Genomic DNA, 18400 nt, shown 5'->3' with positions numbered 1-18400 from the left:
GGGTCAGGGGTCAGGGGTGGGTGGCCTTCCCTCTGCAGCCCAGGAGTTCAGGGGCAGCTCCTCACCTCTCTTGGCCAGCCGTGTCCCACAGCTGCAGGGCTACCTGAGAGTCATCTACATTCACTGTCTTCACTTGGTAATCGATGCCTGTAAGGTGGAATGGGCCTGTCAGGGCCGCCCTGGGCCAGAGGCACCTCATTTCTAAGTTGGGAAATGATGCTTGCAACATGTCTGGAATCACATCAGGCCCAGGGTAACAGCCCTCCCTGTGCAGCTCCTGGGAGGGAACGTGGGGACACAGACAGAGAACTAGACAGAGACGTGTTAGACCTGAGTTCTGATCCCGTCTCTGCCATTTATTGGCTGTGGGACCTTAATCAAATCACTTAGCTTTGTTGAACTACCGCCTCTTCACTGTAAGGTAATCCATACTTCTCCTACACTACATGAGGCATACTATAGTGTAAAAGGATCAGCTCAGATCACACACATAAAGCAACACACTAACACCAAGATGATTGTTACTATTCATGAATTTATTCTTCACTGGGAAGATGGAGGAAGAGGAAAGACTGTCCTCAGATTTCTTTATTCCCTCCCTCCTTCCCTCCTTCTTTCCTTCTCTCCTTCACCCTTTCTTTCCTTTCTCTCTCTCTCTATCCTTTCAAAATTCCCCTAATAAAATTCAAATTTCCTGAGGGGGTGGGTCATACATCAGCCAATTCAAAAGCATGTGGAGGAGGAGGGGGAACCAAGAAGGGGAGGAGCAACCAGAGTGGGGGAGGTGCAGAGGAAGGGTTAGAGCAGAACGGGGAGCGCGGGAAGGAAAGGCCAGGCTCACTTGAGATGGGTTTAAAACTCCTAATCTACCCCTGGGCCCATCAGCCCCAGAGAGCTGAAACAGTGAAATGCATTCTGTGCCCCACGGCAGCCCTCAGAGACGAGGCCCCTAAAGCAGGTGTTTTGATGCAGACATTCCTCTCTCTGGCATTCTGTAAGAATGTTCACAAATGCATAAAGATGCTGCAAAATCCTCCCTCCTTAACACATTGGACCTGAGAACTTTAGGGCATCTCCTCCGACCTTCAGAAAGGCCTCTGAGGTCCTTGCCCTGGAGGGCTGAGGACGGGGAGCAGCACCAGCAGCGTGGACAGATGGAGACGGAGGAGACCGAGCAGATAACCAAGAGGCGGGAAGTGGAGAAGGTCGTTTCAGCCACTGCAGCCAGGCAAAGGCTAGTGCATTAAGGACCTGGGAGTGGAGGAGAGGTGGGAGGATCATCCATTTCTAGAATGTCAGGACCAGAAGGGAGTCAAGAGGCCCTTTGCTTCACAGGCAAGGGCAGAGAGAGGAGTGGATAAAAGGAGTGATTTCTCTCATTGGTTGACACTTTATATTTCCTTCTTCAGTGTCCCCATGACATCCAGGAGAAATGTTATCTGTGCGCACAAGCACGCACACACAGACACAAACACACCACTGAGAGATGAGGAAGCAGGAGTTGAGAGTGGTCACTAGCAGCCGTGGGCACTGCAAAGCCAGCTCTGAGCTCCCTGCCCCTGGTATGACAGTACACACAACACCGGACATCAGCAGTTTCATTTCACCTAGAAAGCCCAGGCCAAGTGCTCTCAGCTAAACAGATTATAACAGCTGGGAGCTGAACCTGAGCGTGCGTTTTCTTCCCGGCTAAAAGCAGAGGGGCTTCCCTGATCTGTGCTCCAGGAGACAAAAGGGGATGCCTGTTTTGTTAACAACTCAGGAAAAAGTCCACCATGGTCAATCCCTCCAGGTCCAGATCTGAAACCAGCCAGTGGGGCCCAATCTCCTGAGGACATAGCCCTTTGCTTCTGGCACGGCTTGCAGACAGAGGGGCAGGGGTGCTGCTGGGGTGGCTGGGTCCTGACTGTCTTCAGCATTCCTGTCTACCTTACTGGCGAGGTGCTTTGCTGGAGGATGGATAGCTGAGTCTTGCAGGGAGCCTTGCGGGCACAGGAATGCTGGAAAAATGTGTTCTGGGCTGTGATGCTCTTGGCGAGACTCCCCATTGCACACGCTGACGGGGGCTGGGTGTGAAGGACATCAGGAGAACACAGGGCGGAGAGGAGGGAGAGGCAGCACGTGGAAACACGAGGTCGGGAAACACCAGGGTCCAGCAGAAGCAGCAGCAGCACAGAATAATGTGGCTGGAATGAAATTGGTTTTCAGATCACCAGTTTTAAAATCCCAGGAGTCAGGAAGCTGGTGTTCTATGTCCCTGTCTGAGCTCTGCTACTGACCAGCCACATGGCCTTGATGACATTACTTCCTTTAATTTTGGGGTTCACTTCCCTTATCTCTAGACCAGCAGTTCTCAACCTGTGGGTCGCAACCCCTTTGTAAAAATGAAAATACATCATGGCATTAGGAAGGTTGAGAACCACTGCCCCAGACTGAAGTGAGGTTGGAGCTTTCAAGGGGCTAAGCTGGGTGCTTCTGCTCTCTAAGCTCCCATAGCATTCACAGATCACACGAGGTGACCCTTCTCTTGCATCCTAACTGGCTCCTGAGTGATGGCTAAGTTAAGGGCCACCACCCCTGGGGACTGTTTGGGGGCCATGGTATGGGTTAGAGCTGGGCTGCTGGTCTCCAGGAAGGTGATGTTAACCTTCCCCTAGAAGATAGGCCCATGCTGTCAGGAGGGATGTGGGGGCAGGAAGTGCGACCAAGCTGTCCTGGAGAAAATCCCTTGGGGTCTCTGCAGAACTCAGACTAGTGGTCAAGAAAGGACAGAGGCCATTCTTTTGAGAACAGCCTTGGAAGAAACATCTTGGGTTCTGGCCTGAGGTTTAAAGTTGGGGTGGTGGTGATGGTGGTGTTGTGAACCACTGTGTAGTAGTGAAAAGAGCACTGGATTTGGAGTCCTGGGTTCTAGAGAACTTTACTTAACTCTACTAGTCAGGCTCATTGTAGACCTCAATTTTCTCACTCATAAAATGAGAGGATGTGAATAGACTATTTCCAAGGTTCCTTCCAGCTCCAGTGTTCATCAGAAACCATCATGTGATATTTCCAGAATGCCCAAGGACCTGCTTGTGAAGGAGCAGGCTTGTAAGAGGGGGCAGGCAGCACACCCCGAGTCCACAGTGGCAGTGCAGCAACTCACGTAACACACAAGCCAAGGGTCCAGCACAAACCATATACTTGTGAGGGAGCAGGAGCCAGGAAGTTAGTGAGGCCCTCTGATGATGGAGCCCTGCCTCTGGGGTCCAGGGGCTGCTGCCCTCCACCACAGACTGGGCAGAGCCCTGATCTGGGGCTGGGCTGCTTTGGGCTCAGGGGGCTGTGACTCTGTGGCTGTTATATAGAGGGAGAGATTTGCAGGCTGGTGTGATATCCGCTTACTGACATGTGTCCCAGAGCAAGGCCAGTTGCATGGCAAGGAAGCTAATATGATCTGCTGCTCCAGCGAGTGTTGAGCGTGTGATGAAGGGCATCCTGATTTGGAACCTTTGGGTTATTTTTTCTTCTTCTAAATTGTAGGTGTTTCATAATTGGCCTCCTGGGAAGTGCAAATTAGTCTGATTTTCAGAGCCCTGAATCTCAGGGGCACAAACTGGAAATGTGAACGGACCCTGATCTCATTGTCAGGAGAAGCACACCACATGCACGAACTTTGGGGACACGCTTTGAGGGCCTGAGGTCTGGGCATCAGTGCCACTGACGCCTGCAGGCCTGTGCTAGAGCTGTGACTGAGGGCCTCCAGGGAAGTGAGTCTCCCTCCTGTGCCACCAGAATCACCATGCTCAGCTCGCTCCCAGCTGCTGCTCACTCACGCCACACAAGGCCAGGCTCTTCTGGCCTTGGTTCACAGGTCCTGTCCTTGTTCCCATCAGGGTCCCATTTTTTTTTTTTTTTTTTGTCTTGGAATGCTCTCAGTCTTTGGGTGGAGTGGGGAAGAGGGAGGGCATGGAAGGATGTTCCCGATGGTAAGGATGGGACACCTGACACATGTGGGGGAGACCCATGAAAGGAGAAATGTTGATAGGGCAGTTTAGGATAAGAGAAAGGAAATGGAGATTCCCCAGGCAGCACTCTGAGCATGGGAAGTTTGTCCTGTAGAAGCAGCTGGTCAGACAGCCAAAGGTCAAAGATGGTCTGGTCAGAGACCTGAGTTTGGAAGCAATCTTGGGGTATGCAATCCAACTCTCTCATTCCTTATATTAGAGAAAACTAGAGCCCAAAGAAAAATCATATTCTCTTGAGGTTACACAGCTGGTCAGTGGTGGGGCTGGGATGAAGAGCCAGGATTTCTGATGATATAAGGCACTTCTACAACCTCCTCTCCTGCACCAACCTGGGCCCACCTCCCATTGGGCATTACGTGTATACAACTCAGTGTTCTTAGGGATACTGTGGGATGGGCGGCAGGAGTCAGCTCTAGCCAGCTGATGGGAGGGTGGACAAGCCCCTTAACCTCAGCTGCCTGATCTATTAGGCTAATAACAACACCTGTTCCCCAGGATTATGAATATAAATTGAAATGATTACTATGAAAGCTCTTGGGAAATACTCAGATTATATCAGCGGTTCTCAACCTGTGGGTCGTGATCCCTCTGTAACAATGACAATATATCGCGGCATTAGGAAGGTTGAGAACCACTGGATTATATGTTTTCAAGTATAGTTGACTTATCAGCTGGGTGAAATAGGCACTCACTGTGTTTATTTTTGGTTGAGTGATTCAACTTGGTTGAAGTGAAAAGATCCATCTGCTCTTGGTCTTGCCTCATATTCCAGTGCAATGTGCAACTCTAGGTGAAGGGATCAAATAAAATATCCTCCAAGATTGAGAACACATTAAGCCATGATTGTCATTTATCTCTGAGCCTGATGAGCTTCTGTGATTAACTCCAGCTGTCATCCAGCAGGCTTAGGACAGGTAAAACTTGATGGGGAAAAGAAGCTGTTCAGAGAACTATCCCCATACCTCCCTACCCTGAATGGCCCCAGAGAGAGGGGCAAGGGAGGAAGTAGCAGGCCATGAGGAAGGCAGGGGGATGTAGTAGCCAGCCGGGAGGCTCAGGAGGAGTCCTACTCAGTCCTGGGGGAGCATAAGGATCCAGGGCCCTGCAGACAGTGGAGAGGAGTGAGTGGGGGAGGGGAGTGCAAGTGGAGGAAAGGCTTCAAATCTACCTCTGCCAACTTTAGCTCTATAAACCCAGTGCTGGCTTGACAAAGCAATCAGGGGTCCCACCACACAAAGAATGAGCTTAGCAACTAGGGGTGTGCCGGAAAGTGAGCTTCTCCTGCCTTTCCCAGGCTCCCTCATGAACGAAGCAGATACGAGTGTCTGTACCAGCCTGGGCCTCTTACTTCCCATCTTCCCTTCCCAGAGGTGGGCCTAGGACCAACTTGAGGGACAAGGACTTACCCACAGTGGCCACCATGCCAGGAGAGAACCGGTCCTCACAGAACCTCCTCAGGAAGGATGTCTTCCCCACCGCAGAATTGCCCACGAACACAATCTTGAAGAGCCGGTCAGGGGTGGAGGGAGCGCTCTCCTCCTAAGGATAGCAGACAGTTTGGCCAACCCCTGGGCATGGTCACGAGCCCCGGCTCTGGCCACAGGAGGGTGGGGACAGGCCTCCAGACTAACATCAAGGAGGTGACAGCAGCCGCAGAAGGCGATTAGTATGGCTGGGTGTTGAGGCTGCTTCTAGCACCTGTAGGATGGGAGGAATAGCCTCCCTGGGCATCTGCTGCCCACCTGCTGTGGCCCAGGGCTGAGGAAGCCAGGCTAGCCCTGGTGTGTGGCGGGGTGGAGGAGACAGGCACAGTAAGGACAGCACCAGGTTCCAGGTGCTGCGGGGCATGGGGAGGAGCCAAGGATGCACAGGGGCTCTGAAGTGGGGCTTCAGGAGGAGGCAGGAACTCCCCATGTGGGTCAGGACAAGTTGGGTGTTGGCAGGAAGCAGGGAAGAATGACAAAAGACTTGTCTGTATCCCAGGGTCAAAGACCTCCCAGGTTGGGACATGGAGCCGCTTATTCCTGCCCTGTCACTGGAAGCCTGGATTGCATGGAGGGTGTGCTCTGTCTCATCCCCTCAGCTTCCATGTAGGTGTTGCCATCTTCCATGGGCCATGGAGGCAAGACAGTCTCCACTCAGTAAGCTGGGAAATAGGTGATGCAAGAACCTTGGGGCAGAGCTGCCCAGCCAGCCGGTTACTGTTGCTCTGTCTTCTGGCCTGGACCACTAACATCCAGGACAGAGTGAGCGTGGCCTAGGGCACAATGCACCCCAAGGTGGACTAAGGAGCCCCAGGCAGCACAGGCTCCTTTCCGCAGAATGACTGTTCCTTCCAGTGAGCTGCTTGCTCCCCAGAATCTTGCCTTCATGCCCAGCTCAGCGCTGCCTGGTCAAATGAGGAGGCTCTTTTGAATCTATTTTAAAGTGGATTTGAGGGAATTAGCTCCTCTCATTGAGCAAATACTATAATGGAGTGGCAGCTGATATTAGCAGTACTTGAGTTTCAGAGAAAAGCCATTAACAGCCTTTTGGGGAGAAATCAATTCCACGCAATACTTAGGGGGAATTCAAGGTCAACTACAGGAATTTAAACTAAAAGTAAAAAAGAGCCAAACCCACACTCCAAGACTATGCTTCTGCTCCATTTTCTTTATCCAGGCGATGAACAGAGCATTGCTTCTCTGCTGGTCTCTTGTCTCTGTACCTTTAATTGTCATTTGTTTGAGATTAAAACCCAGTGCCCTAATCCATTATCCCCAGGCACAGGTGCAGGATGGGGAAGGTGGAGCCCAGGATAGGAGGAGGTGGTCCTGGTGCTGGAGGTGTTGCCTGACTCTTAGCCCTTTGGCCACTTCCTCCTCAGAGAAGTAGAGGTTTTTTTTTTTTTTGCAGGCAAAAACCCATAAACACATCAATAGCTCTGCTCTACCAGGACCTACCTCCCAAGAGCAGCAAACTCTTAAGTTCATGCACTTAACCCTGTGTCCCCTCTGAAGGACAGCCCACCAGTTGCCTGCACGGTGTAACTCAACTGGATTGTGATGAGGAGGCTGGAGAGGGAGCCCTTGGCTGGCACGTCAGGAGATCTCTGCTTGTCCTCCCTCCCTCCATACCTTTTTGTTTAAAAAACAAGCTTGTGAAAAGTAAAATATATGCTAATTTTTATAATTAGGAAATATAGAAAAGTAGAGAGGAAAATAATTCTTCCTAATTTACCCTGCCACCCTGAAATGATCATGATTCATATCTTTTTTTTTTTTTTTTTTTGAGACAGAGTCTCACTATGTTGCCCTCGGTAGAGTGCCATAGTGTCCCAGCTCACAGCAACCTCAAACTCTTGGGCTTAAGTGATTCTCTTTCCTCAGCCTCCCAAGTAGCTGGGACTACCACAGTGCCTGGCTATTTTTTTGTTTGTTTCGGTTGTCATTGTTGTTTAGCTGGCCTGGGCCAGGTTTGAACCTGCCAGCCTCGATGCATGTGGCGGGCACCATAACCACTATGTTATGGGTGCCAAGCCCATGATTCATATCTTGATGCATTTTCTTCAAGTCTTTTCTATACAAGTATATGAGTGTATTATTTGTTTATAGAGATTTGAGATATGTATATACGGTTTTATCCTACCAAAGTAGGATATGTATTATTAAATTATAAATATTTATGAGTCACTAAAGTCTTTTGAAAGAGTGATTTTTAACAGCTGTATACTATTCTACTGAATTAATAAAGTATGATTTATGTCACTATTGTTAGACTTTTTTTTTTTTTTTAACTGTTTGCTATTATAAATAGTTCTCTCATTCTGAAGTTAAATCTTTGTCTGGCTTTGGTTATTTTCTTAGGAAAAACTGTTAGAAGTGGAAGTACTGGTTGAAAGGATATGGTACTTTTTTTTTTTTTTTTTTACTCATCCTTACTATGAAACTAATGTAGGACCTTCACATGAAAGCTATAACCCAGTTACAACCTAAGAATAGGGAGAAGGGGGAGAGGGAGGGGAGGGAGGGGGGAGGTAGGTGGAGGGAGGGGGATTAATGGGATTATACCTGCAGTGCATCTTACAAGGGTATATGTGAATCCTAGTACATGTGGAATGTAAAGGTCTCAGCAAAATAACTAAGAAAATGCTATGAAAGCTATGTTAACTAGTGTGATGAAAATGTGTCAAACGATCTATGAACCAAGTGTATGGTGCCCCATGATCATATTAATGTACACAGCTATGATTTAATAAAAAAAAAAAAAAAGGAAAAAAAAGTAAAAAAAAAAGAAAGGGTATGGTATTTTAAAGGCCCAGATTCATATTGTCAAATGACTTCCTGGAAGGGTGGTACTAATTCATGCCTCTCCTGCCTTATATGGCAGGGCCTGGCTCAAAGCAGCCTTCAAAGAAAGCAGACCCTCTTTTGGAGTTGTGATGTGGCTGCTAGTAAATCATATTTGCTTTCTGCTACAATTTCTGTCCCAGTACAATGGCAGTACAGCCTTGTAGAGAGATCAGTGAGAGGGCTGGGCCTGTGGCACTGTGGGGCCAGGCCTCTCCCCTCTGGGCTGCAACTTTCCCATCTGTCAGTGGGAGAACAAATGCCTGGCATGGCCCATCAGACCACTGTGAGGATAAAATGCCTAGCATATAGGAATGCTCGGCCTTTTTTCTTTACCATTTTTCTCAACACTTTCACATTTTAAAGGGGCAGCTTGGGGTACGTAGGACGCCCTTTGCGCCCCCTGCTAGCAAGTGTAGGTCTGTGCCTTGCAGAGGATATGGAAGGGCATGTGGGGGGCGTCACATTTGTGCTACCCAGGCCCCGACTTGTCCCTTGTACTAGGGACTTCCCAAGGAGTGATATGTAGAGATGAATCTCAGTCCTGGCCCAAGACTGATAACCTTCACCAAGAAGCTGGGGTCCTAGCACATGTACTAATATAGCCCCTGGGTGAAATTCAAGGTGGCAACCACTCATTTCTCAATGGCTGCCAGAGAGTGCAGGAAAGAGCCTCTTTCACATTGTCCTGGGCATTCTGAAGCTGATTTAGAGGGCTAAGTAGAGGATAGGGGCTTGAGGATACTATTCCAAAGCCTGGGTCACATACAAGGTGGAGAGCATCATTACCATGAGCAAGAGGACTTTTATATGGTCTCCTGTCTCCCCACAGAATTTGGCCAGAAGACCTAGTGAGGAGTGAGGGGTCACGCTGAAGGGAAGAGGAGGCAGGGAATTTGGGAATGCAAGGGTGACTAGCTGATTAAGAACCAAGAGAAAAATGATGGTATTCAAGCTTTTAAAGCAGGGACAAAAGGTTTTTACAAAAAAGACAACCTTAAAAGAATGTGGAAATTTATGCTAAGAGCCTAGCATACAGCTTATCTTAAGTAGGTGCTCAGGTAATGCTCTTGAATCTGAGTCAGGAGTGCACAGGGAAGTGATGGGGGCAACCAACAAAGGTTATAAGGGGAATTTATGAGAACCTCTGGGTCTCTCCCCAAGACATTCTGCTAAGTAGAGGAAGGTGTTATTAGGAGGACACAAGTATGGTGACTCACAAGACCTGTAGCATCTGACCTCCTGAGCTCCTTCTTGGGGCTCTTGGGCTCAAAAGCAAGGGGGCAAATCACAGGAGTGAAGTCCATACAACAATATGGGGCGTGCCCTTACCTTAGATAGGGCTTCTTTCCCAACAGGCTGCCCTCGCGGCGAAACAGGTGTGAGTTTCAAGTGTGGGGCTCCCTGGATGTATCCTTCTGCCCTCTGACTGGAAACCTCTTCCTCCTCTGGGCATTTGGTCAGTGGCTGCTCGAAGCCACCCTCCAGGAGCTGGGGCAGAGGGTCTTCTTCAATGGAGATGATTCTGGGGAGGGGTCGGTGGGATGGGCCTCCAGCTCCAGGCTCCCCAGTCGTCTCCAGCTCCTCTTCTGTCAGAGGATATCCATTCAGGCCCAGGGAACTTCTCCTCCTTGGAGGGCCAAACACATCTTCCTCCTCCTCTGACTGGCTATTGGGGTGGGGAAGAAGAGTGGGGAGAATATGGTAAAATCTATCAGTATGGAGGCTGGAGGGCTGCCTGACAGTGCTGTCACAGTCATCCATGACTAACAGATAACTGAAGAGCATCGTGCCTTCAGAGAAGAGAGCTCCAGGAAAGGGAGAAACAAAGCAGAGGCAGCATCGTTCAGCTCGTTCATTCAACATGCTCACCAAGAGCCAGGAGAAGACGTGGGAGATTGAGGGAAGTGGGTACCTGGAGGGAGGACCAAGGCACAGGCTGGATTTTCAGAAGGGTTGGGGAGCAGAGGCCTTCCAGATACTCTGAGCACAGAAATTTCTCTTGGGTGTTTGTGAGCAATTCAAGAGGAGAATTGTCTTAAGGGGGTGGAAGTTTGATAAGGGAGGACTTTAAGTCTTCAACTGAAAAACACACATAAACACTAGGTGTGCATGGATTAGAAAAGAAAATGAACAGGATGAAGAAGTGGGGCCACAGGGCCGAATGAGAAGGGCACTGTGCAGGCCGGAGAGGCGCCCTTGCTTCCTGGCCTATAACATTCATTACTCCTAAAAACCAACAGGAGGAAGGAAAATGAAAAGCCAATGTGTGTACCGCCATTCTGAAGATACCTGCAGTTCTATAAATTGGGATAAATAAGAAAGACAAATTAAAACACAGTGCTTGCTCACAAAAATGGTGAATTTGTTTGGATCCCTTGATAGAAAAGAAAGGGTTTCTAGCAATTCAAGCACCTTTCTCTTGACTTATAAAAAAAATAATTTTTTAAAAAAGCTGAATATCTTCTTTCCAACAAACTTCCTATCTATCATTTAGAGTCTATTAACTTTAACTGCTTGTCTGCTTTAAAACACAATTAGTGTTCCCATCCACTTTCATTCTGCTTATCTACACAGGATGAACACTGTGTGCATGTGTGAGCAAGTGTACACACATGCACAGCATGTTTTTCAAAGGCTTTGCAACCAGAAAAGAAATGGTCACTTAAATTAGGTCTTAAAAGGAAGCATTTCTTGGAAAAAGCTTTTTATTGGGGGAAATTCTCCAGCACTACTGACATCCTGTAACACCCTCATCTTAGCATGACTAAGTTCATTTGTGGTTTCACCAGCAAGTGGTCTCCACCAGCAGTAGAGAGAGCAGTTACTTTTGCCAAAGTCAGTATTAGAATGCTGGGTTCATAATGTGCGGCTTCCTCTGCTCAACTGTGAGCCCCGAGGGACAGAGATAGGTCTATTTTGTCCACCACTGTATGTCAGCAAAGCACAGTACCTCATTGTAGACACTCAATAAATATTTATTAAGTGAGCTTTTAATAATTTGGATATTACTGGTATGATCTGTGTCTAATTTATCTTTGGAGCCTTCAAAGAACTCAAAAGAATGTCTGGTACAGAGTAGGTAATCAGTAAATGCTGTTGAATCAATCAATGAATGAATACATTCAGTTCTAAGGAATCAACAGGCCAGGTACTATCGCAGACACTCAGCCCTCAAATTGTATCTCATTACTCAGCTATTTAGAAAAGGAATTCATGATGATCAGGCCCAAAGATTTTACTGATGAGCTGATTGACATCCCTAGAGTCTCTTTCCCTCTACGTGTCTTCCTGTGTGATACTTGCAGTCTTCAGGGTCTCCTCATGAGCAAGTTTACACACTTTCTCCACCAGTCTAATACTGAAGGATCTGGATGCCCCTCTCTACGTGGATAGAGCACCTGCCAAAATGAAGAGGGGCCAGGGGACTGGCCTGTCTGTCTGAATGAGCAATGAGCCAACCCTTTGGGTATGCAAACTCAATCATGTGCTGTCCAACAGCAACAAAAAGATGTTATCTTTCAGTTAATGAAATATGAATCACTGAAATGATCTGTCAAGCACAGGCCCCTGTCTTGTCTACCAAGGGAGTTCAATTATTGGAGATTGCATATGACACTTTAATTAACCTTCATAGCCTATGCAGTCATGTTCCTATAAAACCAAGCATGCCCATTCTGCCCTGCAGACAACAGAACGTTGTCCAGTCATGCCCTCCACCTCTCTCCCCCTTGACCCCACTCCTTCTCTCTCTCCTCTGCTGACCCACAGCACCCCTCTGCAGTCCTTTCCTCTCTGCAGACACACATGGGTGAGGTGGCCTGAGAAGACAATGGCTGTCCTAGTGGTTTGCTCTGCATAGTCCACCTCTGGCTTAGATGTCAGAAAAAGGAGGGGCATGTCCTCCAAGACTCAGGGGAGTGGGTGCAGCTGACCTCAGCTTCCCCAGCAGAGGCACATCGCAAAAGGCCGGCATGCACGGAGCCTGATCCCAGAGTGGGCGCGAGATGAATGAACCGAATGAGTGCATGAACCAGTGAATAAGGACTCACCTTCTAAGAATCCCTCTGCCGTCCACATATTTGCCTATCACAGAGCCAGATCTCCTTTTCCAGCTTGCCTTGGAAGCAGCTGTGTTTGCCTTGGCTGCCTTATCTTTCTGTAGAAACACAAAATGCCCTCAGATCCACACCTGCTGATTCACCTTAATGTTTGAGGAAAAAAGGGCTCACTGTTTCCACCTCACAGGTCAGGCTGTAAACAGACTTTGAAGTAAGCAAGCAGTGTTCTGTTAGCCTTCCTCTATTAACCTTCACCTACTCTTCCCTTTTGCCATCATCCCTCACCAGAATCCCTCTGCCGCCTTTCCCATAATCGAATCAAATGAACGCACACGGGCTCCACCATGTTTTTCTCTATATGAGCCCTGATAATTTGCAAGAGGAGAAAGAAGAAGAGAGAAATGTTTAACACCTAGGAAAAATATTTATGGGTATAAAACACTACTGTGCATCTTTCATGTGTACTCTTTTGTGGGGGTCTAATCTGTCTGTATTTCCAAAGCCCTGATGTAATAAGAAAGGGACCAGCCCAGAGGATCAATTAGCCCAGGGCCCTGTCCCTACCTCCTGAGCTAGCATGAGGTATTTCAGAACTTTTGTGGAAGTAGACTGGGTGTAGATAAATTGCTCAAACATCTGCATCAGAGAACTCAGGCAGTGGGAACTCAATGCTCCCTAACAGATGTCTTCTGGGCGATGAGGGGGAGTTAGATCACAGGAAGAAGCTCTGGTAATCAGCCATCCCATGATTCCTAATGATGCTTAATGAGGGGAGGAGGAGCTGCAAGCTCCCAGAGCCCCTGCAGGTACGTGGCTACAATGATTCAAATTAATTATGATTCAGCATCAGCATGATCTTTGATTCCCCATTACAGTTCTAATTCCATCCCCCTTTCAAAGCAGAATGAGTTCAGCAGGTAAAGGGAGTAGAGGTGAAGGCATTCGGGTGATATTTGGCTGGGAGTTTTAAAATAAATTCAGTGTTACTTCTAAAACAATTAGAACCATTATCATCATCAAACAAACATGTGTAGGCTTATGCCTTGCTCTAATAGCACACAGAGGTGGGTGGAAGAGATGCTTGCTGCCAGTCAGGGACATAAAATACATGATGCTAGAACAGGGTCCCTCAGGGCTTTGCAGTTCTAACCCAGATGGGACCTAATTCAGGGTAAACAAGCTCCCTGCTCTGACTATATTTAGGTCACTGTTCAGCTAAGGGTCCAGGCACATCACCCTCGTTCCAATAATTTTTCTCCAAAATCTCTCTCTCTCTGTGTGTGTGTCTGTGTGTGTATGATAGGAATTCCCTTTCCTTGTGTGACCGCTGGGGTCATGGTCCATGTGGCTAATGACTTGCCATGGACACTTATGAAATTCATTTTGTGACAATCACGACAGTTAGGAAGTCACACCAATCAATCCTGCCTCTATCTCCCTTCCTTTCAGAGTACCAAAGGATCCTCTTTACAGGGGAGAGTGAGCAAGGCAACACGGAATCCTATGTTTTATTTAGAGTCACCCATAGCAAAACACACTATTTGGAAAGTATATAGACACAGTGCTCAGGTATGGAGGACTAGGGCTCCCCACAGGGTAGAAAAAAATGTTCATAAGATCAACTGTGTAAATAGTAAGATACCCATTTTTTAATTTGTTCTATGACGGTGTAAAAATGCAAAATTTTCAAGAGATAGAAATTTAAATGATGAAGAAACTGTGAGCACTGTGATTTAAAAGTGGTAATGACATTTCAACTGCGCCATCTCATGGATACAACTATCATTTCTGCATCCAAGAAATGTGTGACCCTCCCAAATATTTTTGTTTTGTTGTGCCAAAAGGAAAGTATGTTACTTCATGGAAGATCAATGTACTGTTACCTAGGAGGCCACCCTGCATTTTTATTATTTGAAAAAAAAAAAAAAAAAAAAAAGGTCTTATGCTATTGTCCTGCCCAAATAGATCCCAAGTGTTAGGATATTCTTGGGCCAATCCCAGCATGGATCTGGCTGTTCCTGGGACCACAGTCCTTGTCTTCCCCACTCTACATAAGGGAGAACCAGCCAAATACCTGAAAACATAAGTCCCGTTCATCCTGAAGGTGCTTGTTCCTTTCCCTGTGGATGACAAAGAGAAATCTATTCAATCATGGGGTCTGCAGTGGACAGATCCAACAGCAGCCGATTTGCTAGTCAGATGGATACAGGGAAAGGCTTGGTGGAAAACGCCCAGGGAGTGTGTGAACTCTCTTCCCTTAGGGATGAGACTAAGGGCAGAGGATCATTTGTATGCACATTAACTCAGAGGCTGGGGAAGAATGAAGCACCCCTGACACCCACAGGTTTCAGGATCATTCACAACCTCTCCAGTCACGGGGGCGGGGTGGGGTGGTGCCTACCCTGTGACCTGGTCATTCGTTCCCACGTGCATCCTCTCAAATGTCTCCTGAGCACCTGCTACATACCCGGCTCTGTTCTAGTGTTATAGCTGTCAAGGTCACACTGATAGAACAAATACTTCCTACCTCAGGGAACTCATATTTTAGTATGTGTGTGTTAGATAATTACGCTGAGAAAATAAAGCAAAAAGTAGAATAAGGAGAGCCCAAAGGTCCAGTGGCATTTCACCCAGATTGGTTGGAAGGCTTCACTGACCAGGCAGCATCTGAGCAGACTTGGACAGGGGGAAATTGCAGTCTCAGGGAGAGCATTTCAGGCAGAGAAGACAGCAAGGGCAAAGCCTTGAGTTGGGACATGCCTGGTATGTGTGAGAAGTACAGAAAGGAAACAGAAGAGTGCTCAAAGGGAGAGCAGTCAGGAGATGAGATCAGAGAAAAAATCAGGGGTGAGTGGGAACCTGTCCCTTCACAGCCTTGTGGGCCACCGTACAAACTTGGGACGGGTGGGTGGGAGATGGAGGCATGTTGAGACCTGACTCCAGTTTTCAAACTATGCCTCTAGATGTGGTGCTCAGAATAGATTGCTGGGGACAAGGGTAGGCCTGAGACTCACCCAACTGTTTTAGCAACATGGAGGTCATTGGCGACATGGACAGAAACTGTTTCCATGGAACAATGGTAGAAAAAGCCTGACTGCAGGGTTGGGAATGTGAAGACAAGGAGTGGAGACAGTGAGTGTGAACAACTGTTTTGAATAGTTTTTGTTGTAAAGGGACCAAAGAAATAGCAAGTAGGTGGATGGGGCAGTGAGGACCAGAGATATTAGACGAGGAATATTCGAGTGAATTTGTAGGTCTCTGCAAAGGAGACAAAACTGACCGTGGAGAAAAGGGGACAAATGCTAGAAAAGTCCCAGGGGAGGCAAAAGGGCATGGGATCTCCTTCCAGAACGATAGCTGGGAACAGTGGGGCCGGGGTGGCCACTGCCAGGAGCCTGCGGAGGCCGTCCACCACGGCAGAGAAGAAGGCAGGACACGGACACAGAGGGGCGCAGGAGGAGGGGCCTGGGTAGGAGCTCTGGTTGTCTCTGTGACACTGGAGCCAAGCGTGAGGATGGAAAAGGAAGAGGTTTGAAGAAGGAGCAGACTACAGAAGTGAGTGCCTCCGACATGGACTTGAGAAAACTAGGTTTCAAATTGGTTACAGCAACCGCCCAAGGTCACACAAGCTAATGAAGGGCAGTGCTGGGTCTTGAACCAGATCCAGCTCCACAGTGCACATTCCTTACTGAGTGTCCCAAAATTGATTCTGTTTACCCCCCTTTGTGGTAGGATGGCGACCCTCCTCACCCAGTCCCATTCACCACTGCCCTGATCTCACCACCGTCCCCCTCATGCCTCCTTCCACCTTCTCACCACCCTCCCCACTCCAACCCAGTATCATTGCTCCCTTGATCTGCCACAGGGCCTTCCCTCTGCCTCTCAGCTTTCAGCAGCTGGCAGGGCTCAGGCTTGGTAATGCCGCAGTCTATGGTACAGAAGGGCCTCAGGCATGTGATTCTGCACAGATGCTGGTATCCATTAAGAAGACCTGCAGGATTTACAGAGAGCTGCCTTGCTATTCTCCCTTGCTCATTCTCTTTGGATCTGCCTTTTAATTTTTTTTTTCTAAACACAATAGAAAAAAAAAGAAGAAAAGACTCAAAAACTTGTCCTTGTACATCTTGTTCTCTTCCTTGGACTAAAGCCTTCCAAAGTATCAAGACCTTCTCTCAAATGGATCAGAGCTGGGCCGGAGACGCACTCCCTTGCATCTTCCCACTCTGGGGTCCCGCCTGAATCACAGCTAAGTTCGGTCAATGTGAAATGCATGCTGGCTATAGTACTTTTCAATTTGGTAGCATCCTGGATGCCAGAAGAGTGACCTTGTCTTGCTCTCATGAAGACAAAACCAAAACCAAACCAAAAAACTTAAGGTGGCTGGGAAGTGATTCAAACCCACGTGCCTTTTAAAAACCAGATCCCAAAGTCCTTCTGTTTCATTCCTATTCCCCAAGAGGTGGGCAGCAGGCAGCCAGAACAGTCACCTAGACACCTCATGGGCAGAACTAAAACTCCATCTTTCCTCACGCAGGTGTGTTTGGGGACCCCATTCTAGACCAGTGAACTTTGAGTTTGTTGCAGTGAGTTTCAGAAGGCTAAAGAAACTCCATTCTTGGTGCTCTGTTTGTGACTCCACTACTCATTCAACAAACATGAAGAGAATATGGCCAAGCAAAATGAATCAGCCAGATATGGATCTCAATTCGGGCTCCATCAGTGAGTAGCTGTGTCACGGGTGGTAAATTACTTCATTTCTCTAACATCTACTTCCTCATCAGTTCATTCTGAATTAACAACGGCCCTTCTTAACAGTTTGTTGAAGATGAAAGAGATAACTTATCTGAATAGGTTATATGTGCAGTAACTCGACTTTCACTTCTCTTGAGTGAGTACCAGACACAGTACTGTGAGAGACGTAAGTAGAAACGAGGCAGAGCTTACGCAGGAGGAGGAGGAGAGGGAGGTGGGTAATCAGTGCTCTGAACACTACCTTAGGACCAAGGGAGTAAGGGCCCTTCCAGCACCCACATGTAGGCAGAGAAGACACTCTCAGACCAGCCCTTCCAACCCTAGGCTTCTGGAAAGCGGCCTCAGAACTCTTCCAGGGCCCACCCACACACCTTAGGAAGTCCAGCTGCTTCAGGAGCCCGGCCTTCTCCCGCTGCATGCTCTCCGTCACGCGGTACACCTCCCTGAGGAGGAGGCAAACACAGCCAGGTGAGTGTGGTGAGGCACCGGGTGGTCTGATGCCTGGGACCCTCATGCTTGAAGCCAGCAGGAGAGGCTCACGGAGGACAGAAGGGAATAGAGGAATATGGCCTTCCTCCGGCACCCACCTGCATGTAGGTGCTTAGAGCCACTATTTCAGTCATCACAGATGCCCTGTATGGGAGGTGAAATTGTCCCTGTGTTACCGAGCCTGGAGTCAAAAAAGCTCCACGGCGCCTTCCAGGTCACACAGACAATTTGTGACTGAACCTCGGTCCTCGCCTACACCTCCAAAGCCAGTGCATCCCACAGCTACTTCAAGATGCCGCCTGGGGTATCGCGGGATGATAACTGTACCATTTTCCCAGGCTCCAAACCACCCTGCCCTGCCCAGACTTCAGGGAATTAGAATCAATATTCTTCTTCAGCTGGATCCTGGAAGATGAGAACAGAACTTGAATTACTTCTCCCCAACACCCCCACCCAGATGCTTGTTCAGTTTGTTTCCAGGAGCTCTGGAAGAGGTCATTTCCCCTTTCCCACCTTCCCCCCAAAGTCTCCAATCTGTTTCCAGATTGGAATTCCCACCGTTGAACATTCATTTCTTTGACTTAGGATTTCACCTCTCTGCCTCTAATGCAATGATGGAATGAATGAATGACTCAGTCATTTCTAATAGTTTATATCAGGCTGTGAATGTATCAATTGTCATGAATTTGAGGAATAGAAGAGAGAAGCAGAGAGGCTATGGCCCAGGGTGACTGAGGGCAACTCGGCTGCAGGGGCAGGGGCT

General features: G+C 48.2%; 1 protein-coding gene across 4 annotated transcripts in view; it reads right to left on the bottom strand.

The window, feature by feature from the left end:
• The window catches only part of CRACR2A (calcium release activated channel regulator 2A), a 195130-nt gene that overhangs the window by 17741 nt on the left and 158989 nt on the right, over nt 1-18400 (bottom strand). For all 4 annotated transcript variants that reach the window (XM_053555623.1, XM_053555621.1, XM_053555624.1 and 1 more), the window contains 6 exons: nt 17520-17591; nt 14471-14516; nt 12388-12494; nt 9668-10004; nt 5414-5546; nt 66-147 (listed from right to left, as the gene is read on the bottom strand). In XM_053555623.1, the coding sequence (XP_053411598.1) occupies nt 66-147; nt 5414-5546; nt 9668-10004; nt 12388-12494; nt 14471-14516; nt 17520-17591 (777 nt within the window). The remainder of the gene's footprint in view (nt 1-65; nt 148-5413; nt 5547-9667; nt 10005-12387; nt 12495-14470; nt 14517-17519; nt 17592-18400) is intronic.

Source organism: Nycticebus coucang, chromosome 12 (genome assembly GCF_027406575.1).
Source record: "Nycticebus coucang isolate mNycCou1 chromosome 12, mNycCou1.pri, whole genome shotgun sequence".
In the NCBI taxonomy this organism is placed as follows: Eukaryota; Metazoa; Chordata; class Mammalia; order Primates; family Lorisidae; genus Nycticebus; species Nycticebus coucang.
The sequence above is the reverse complement of the archived record's forward strand: the minus strand, read 5'-3'. Positions and strand labels throughout refer to the sequence as shown.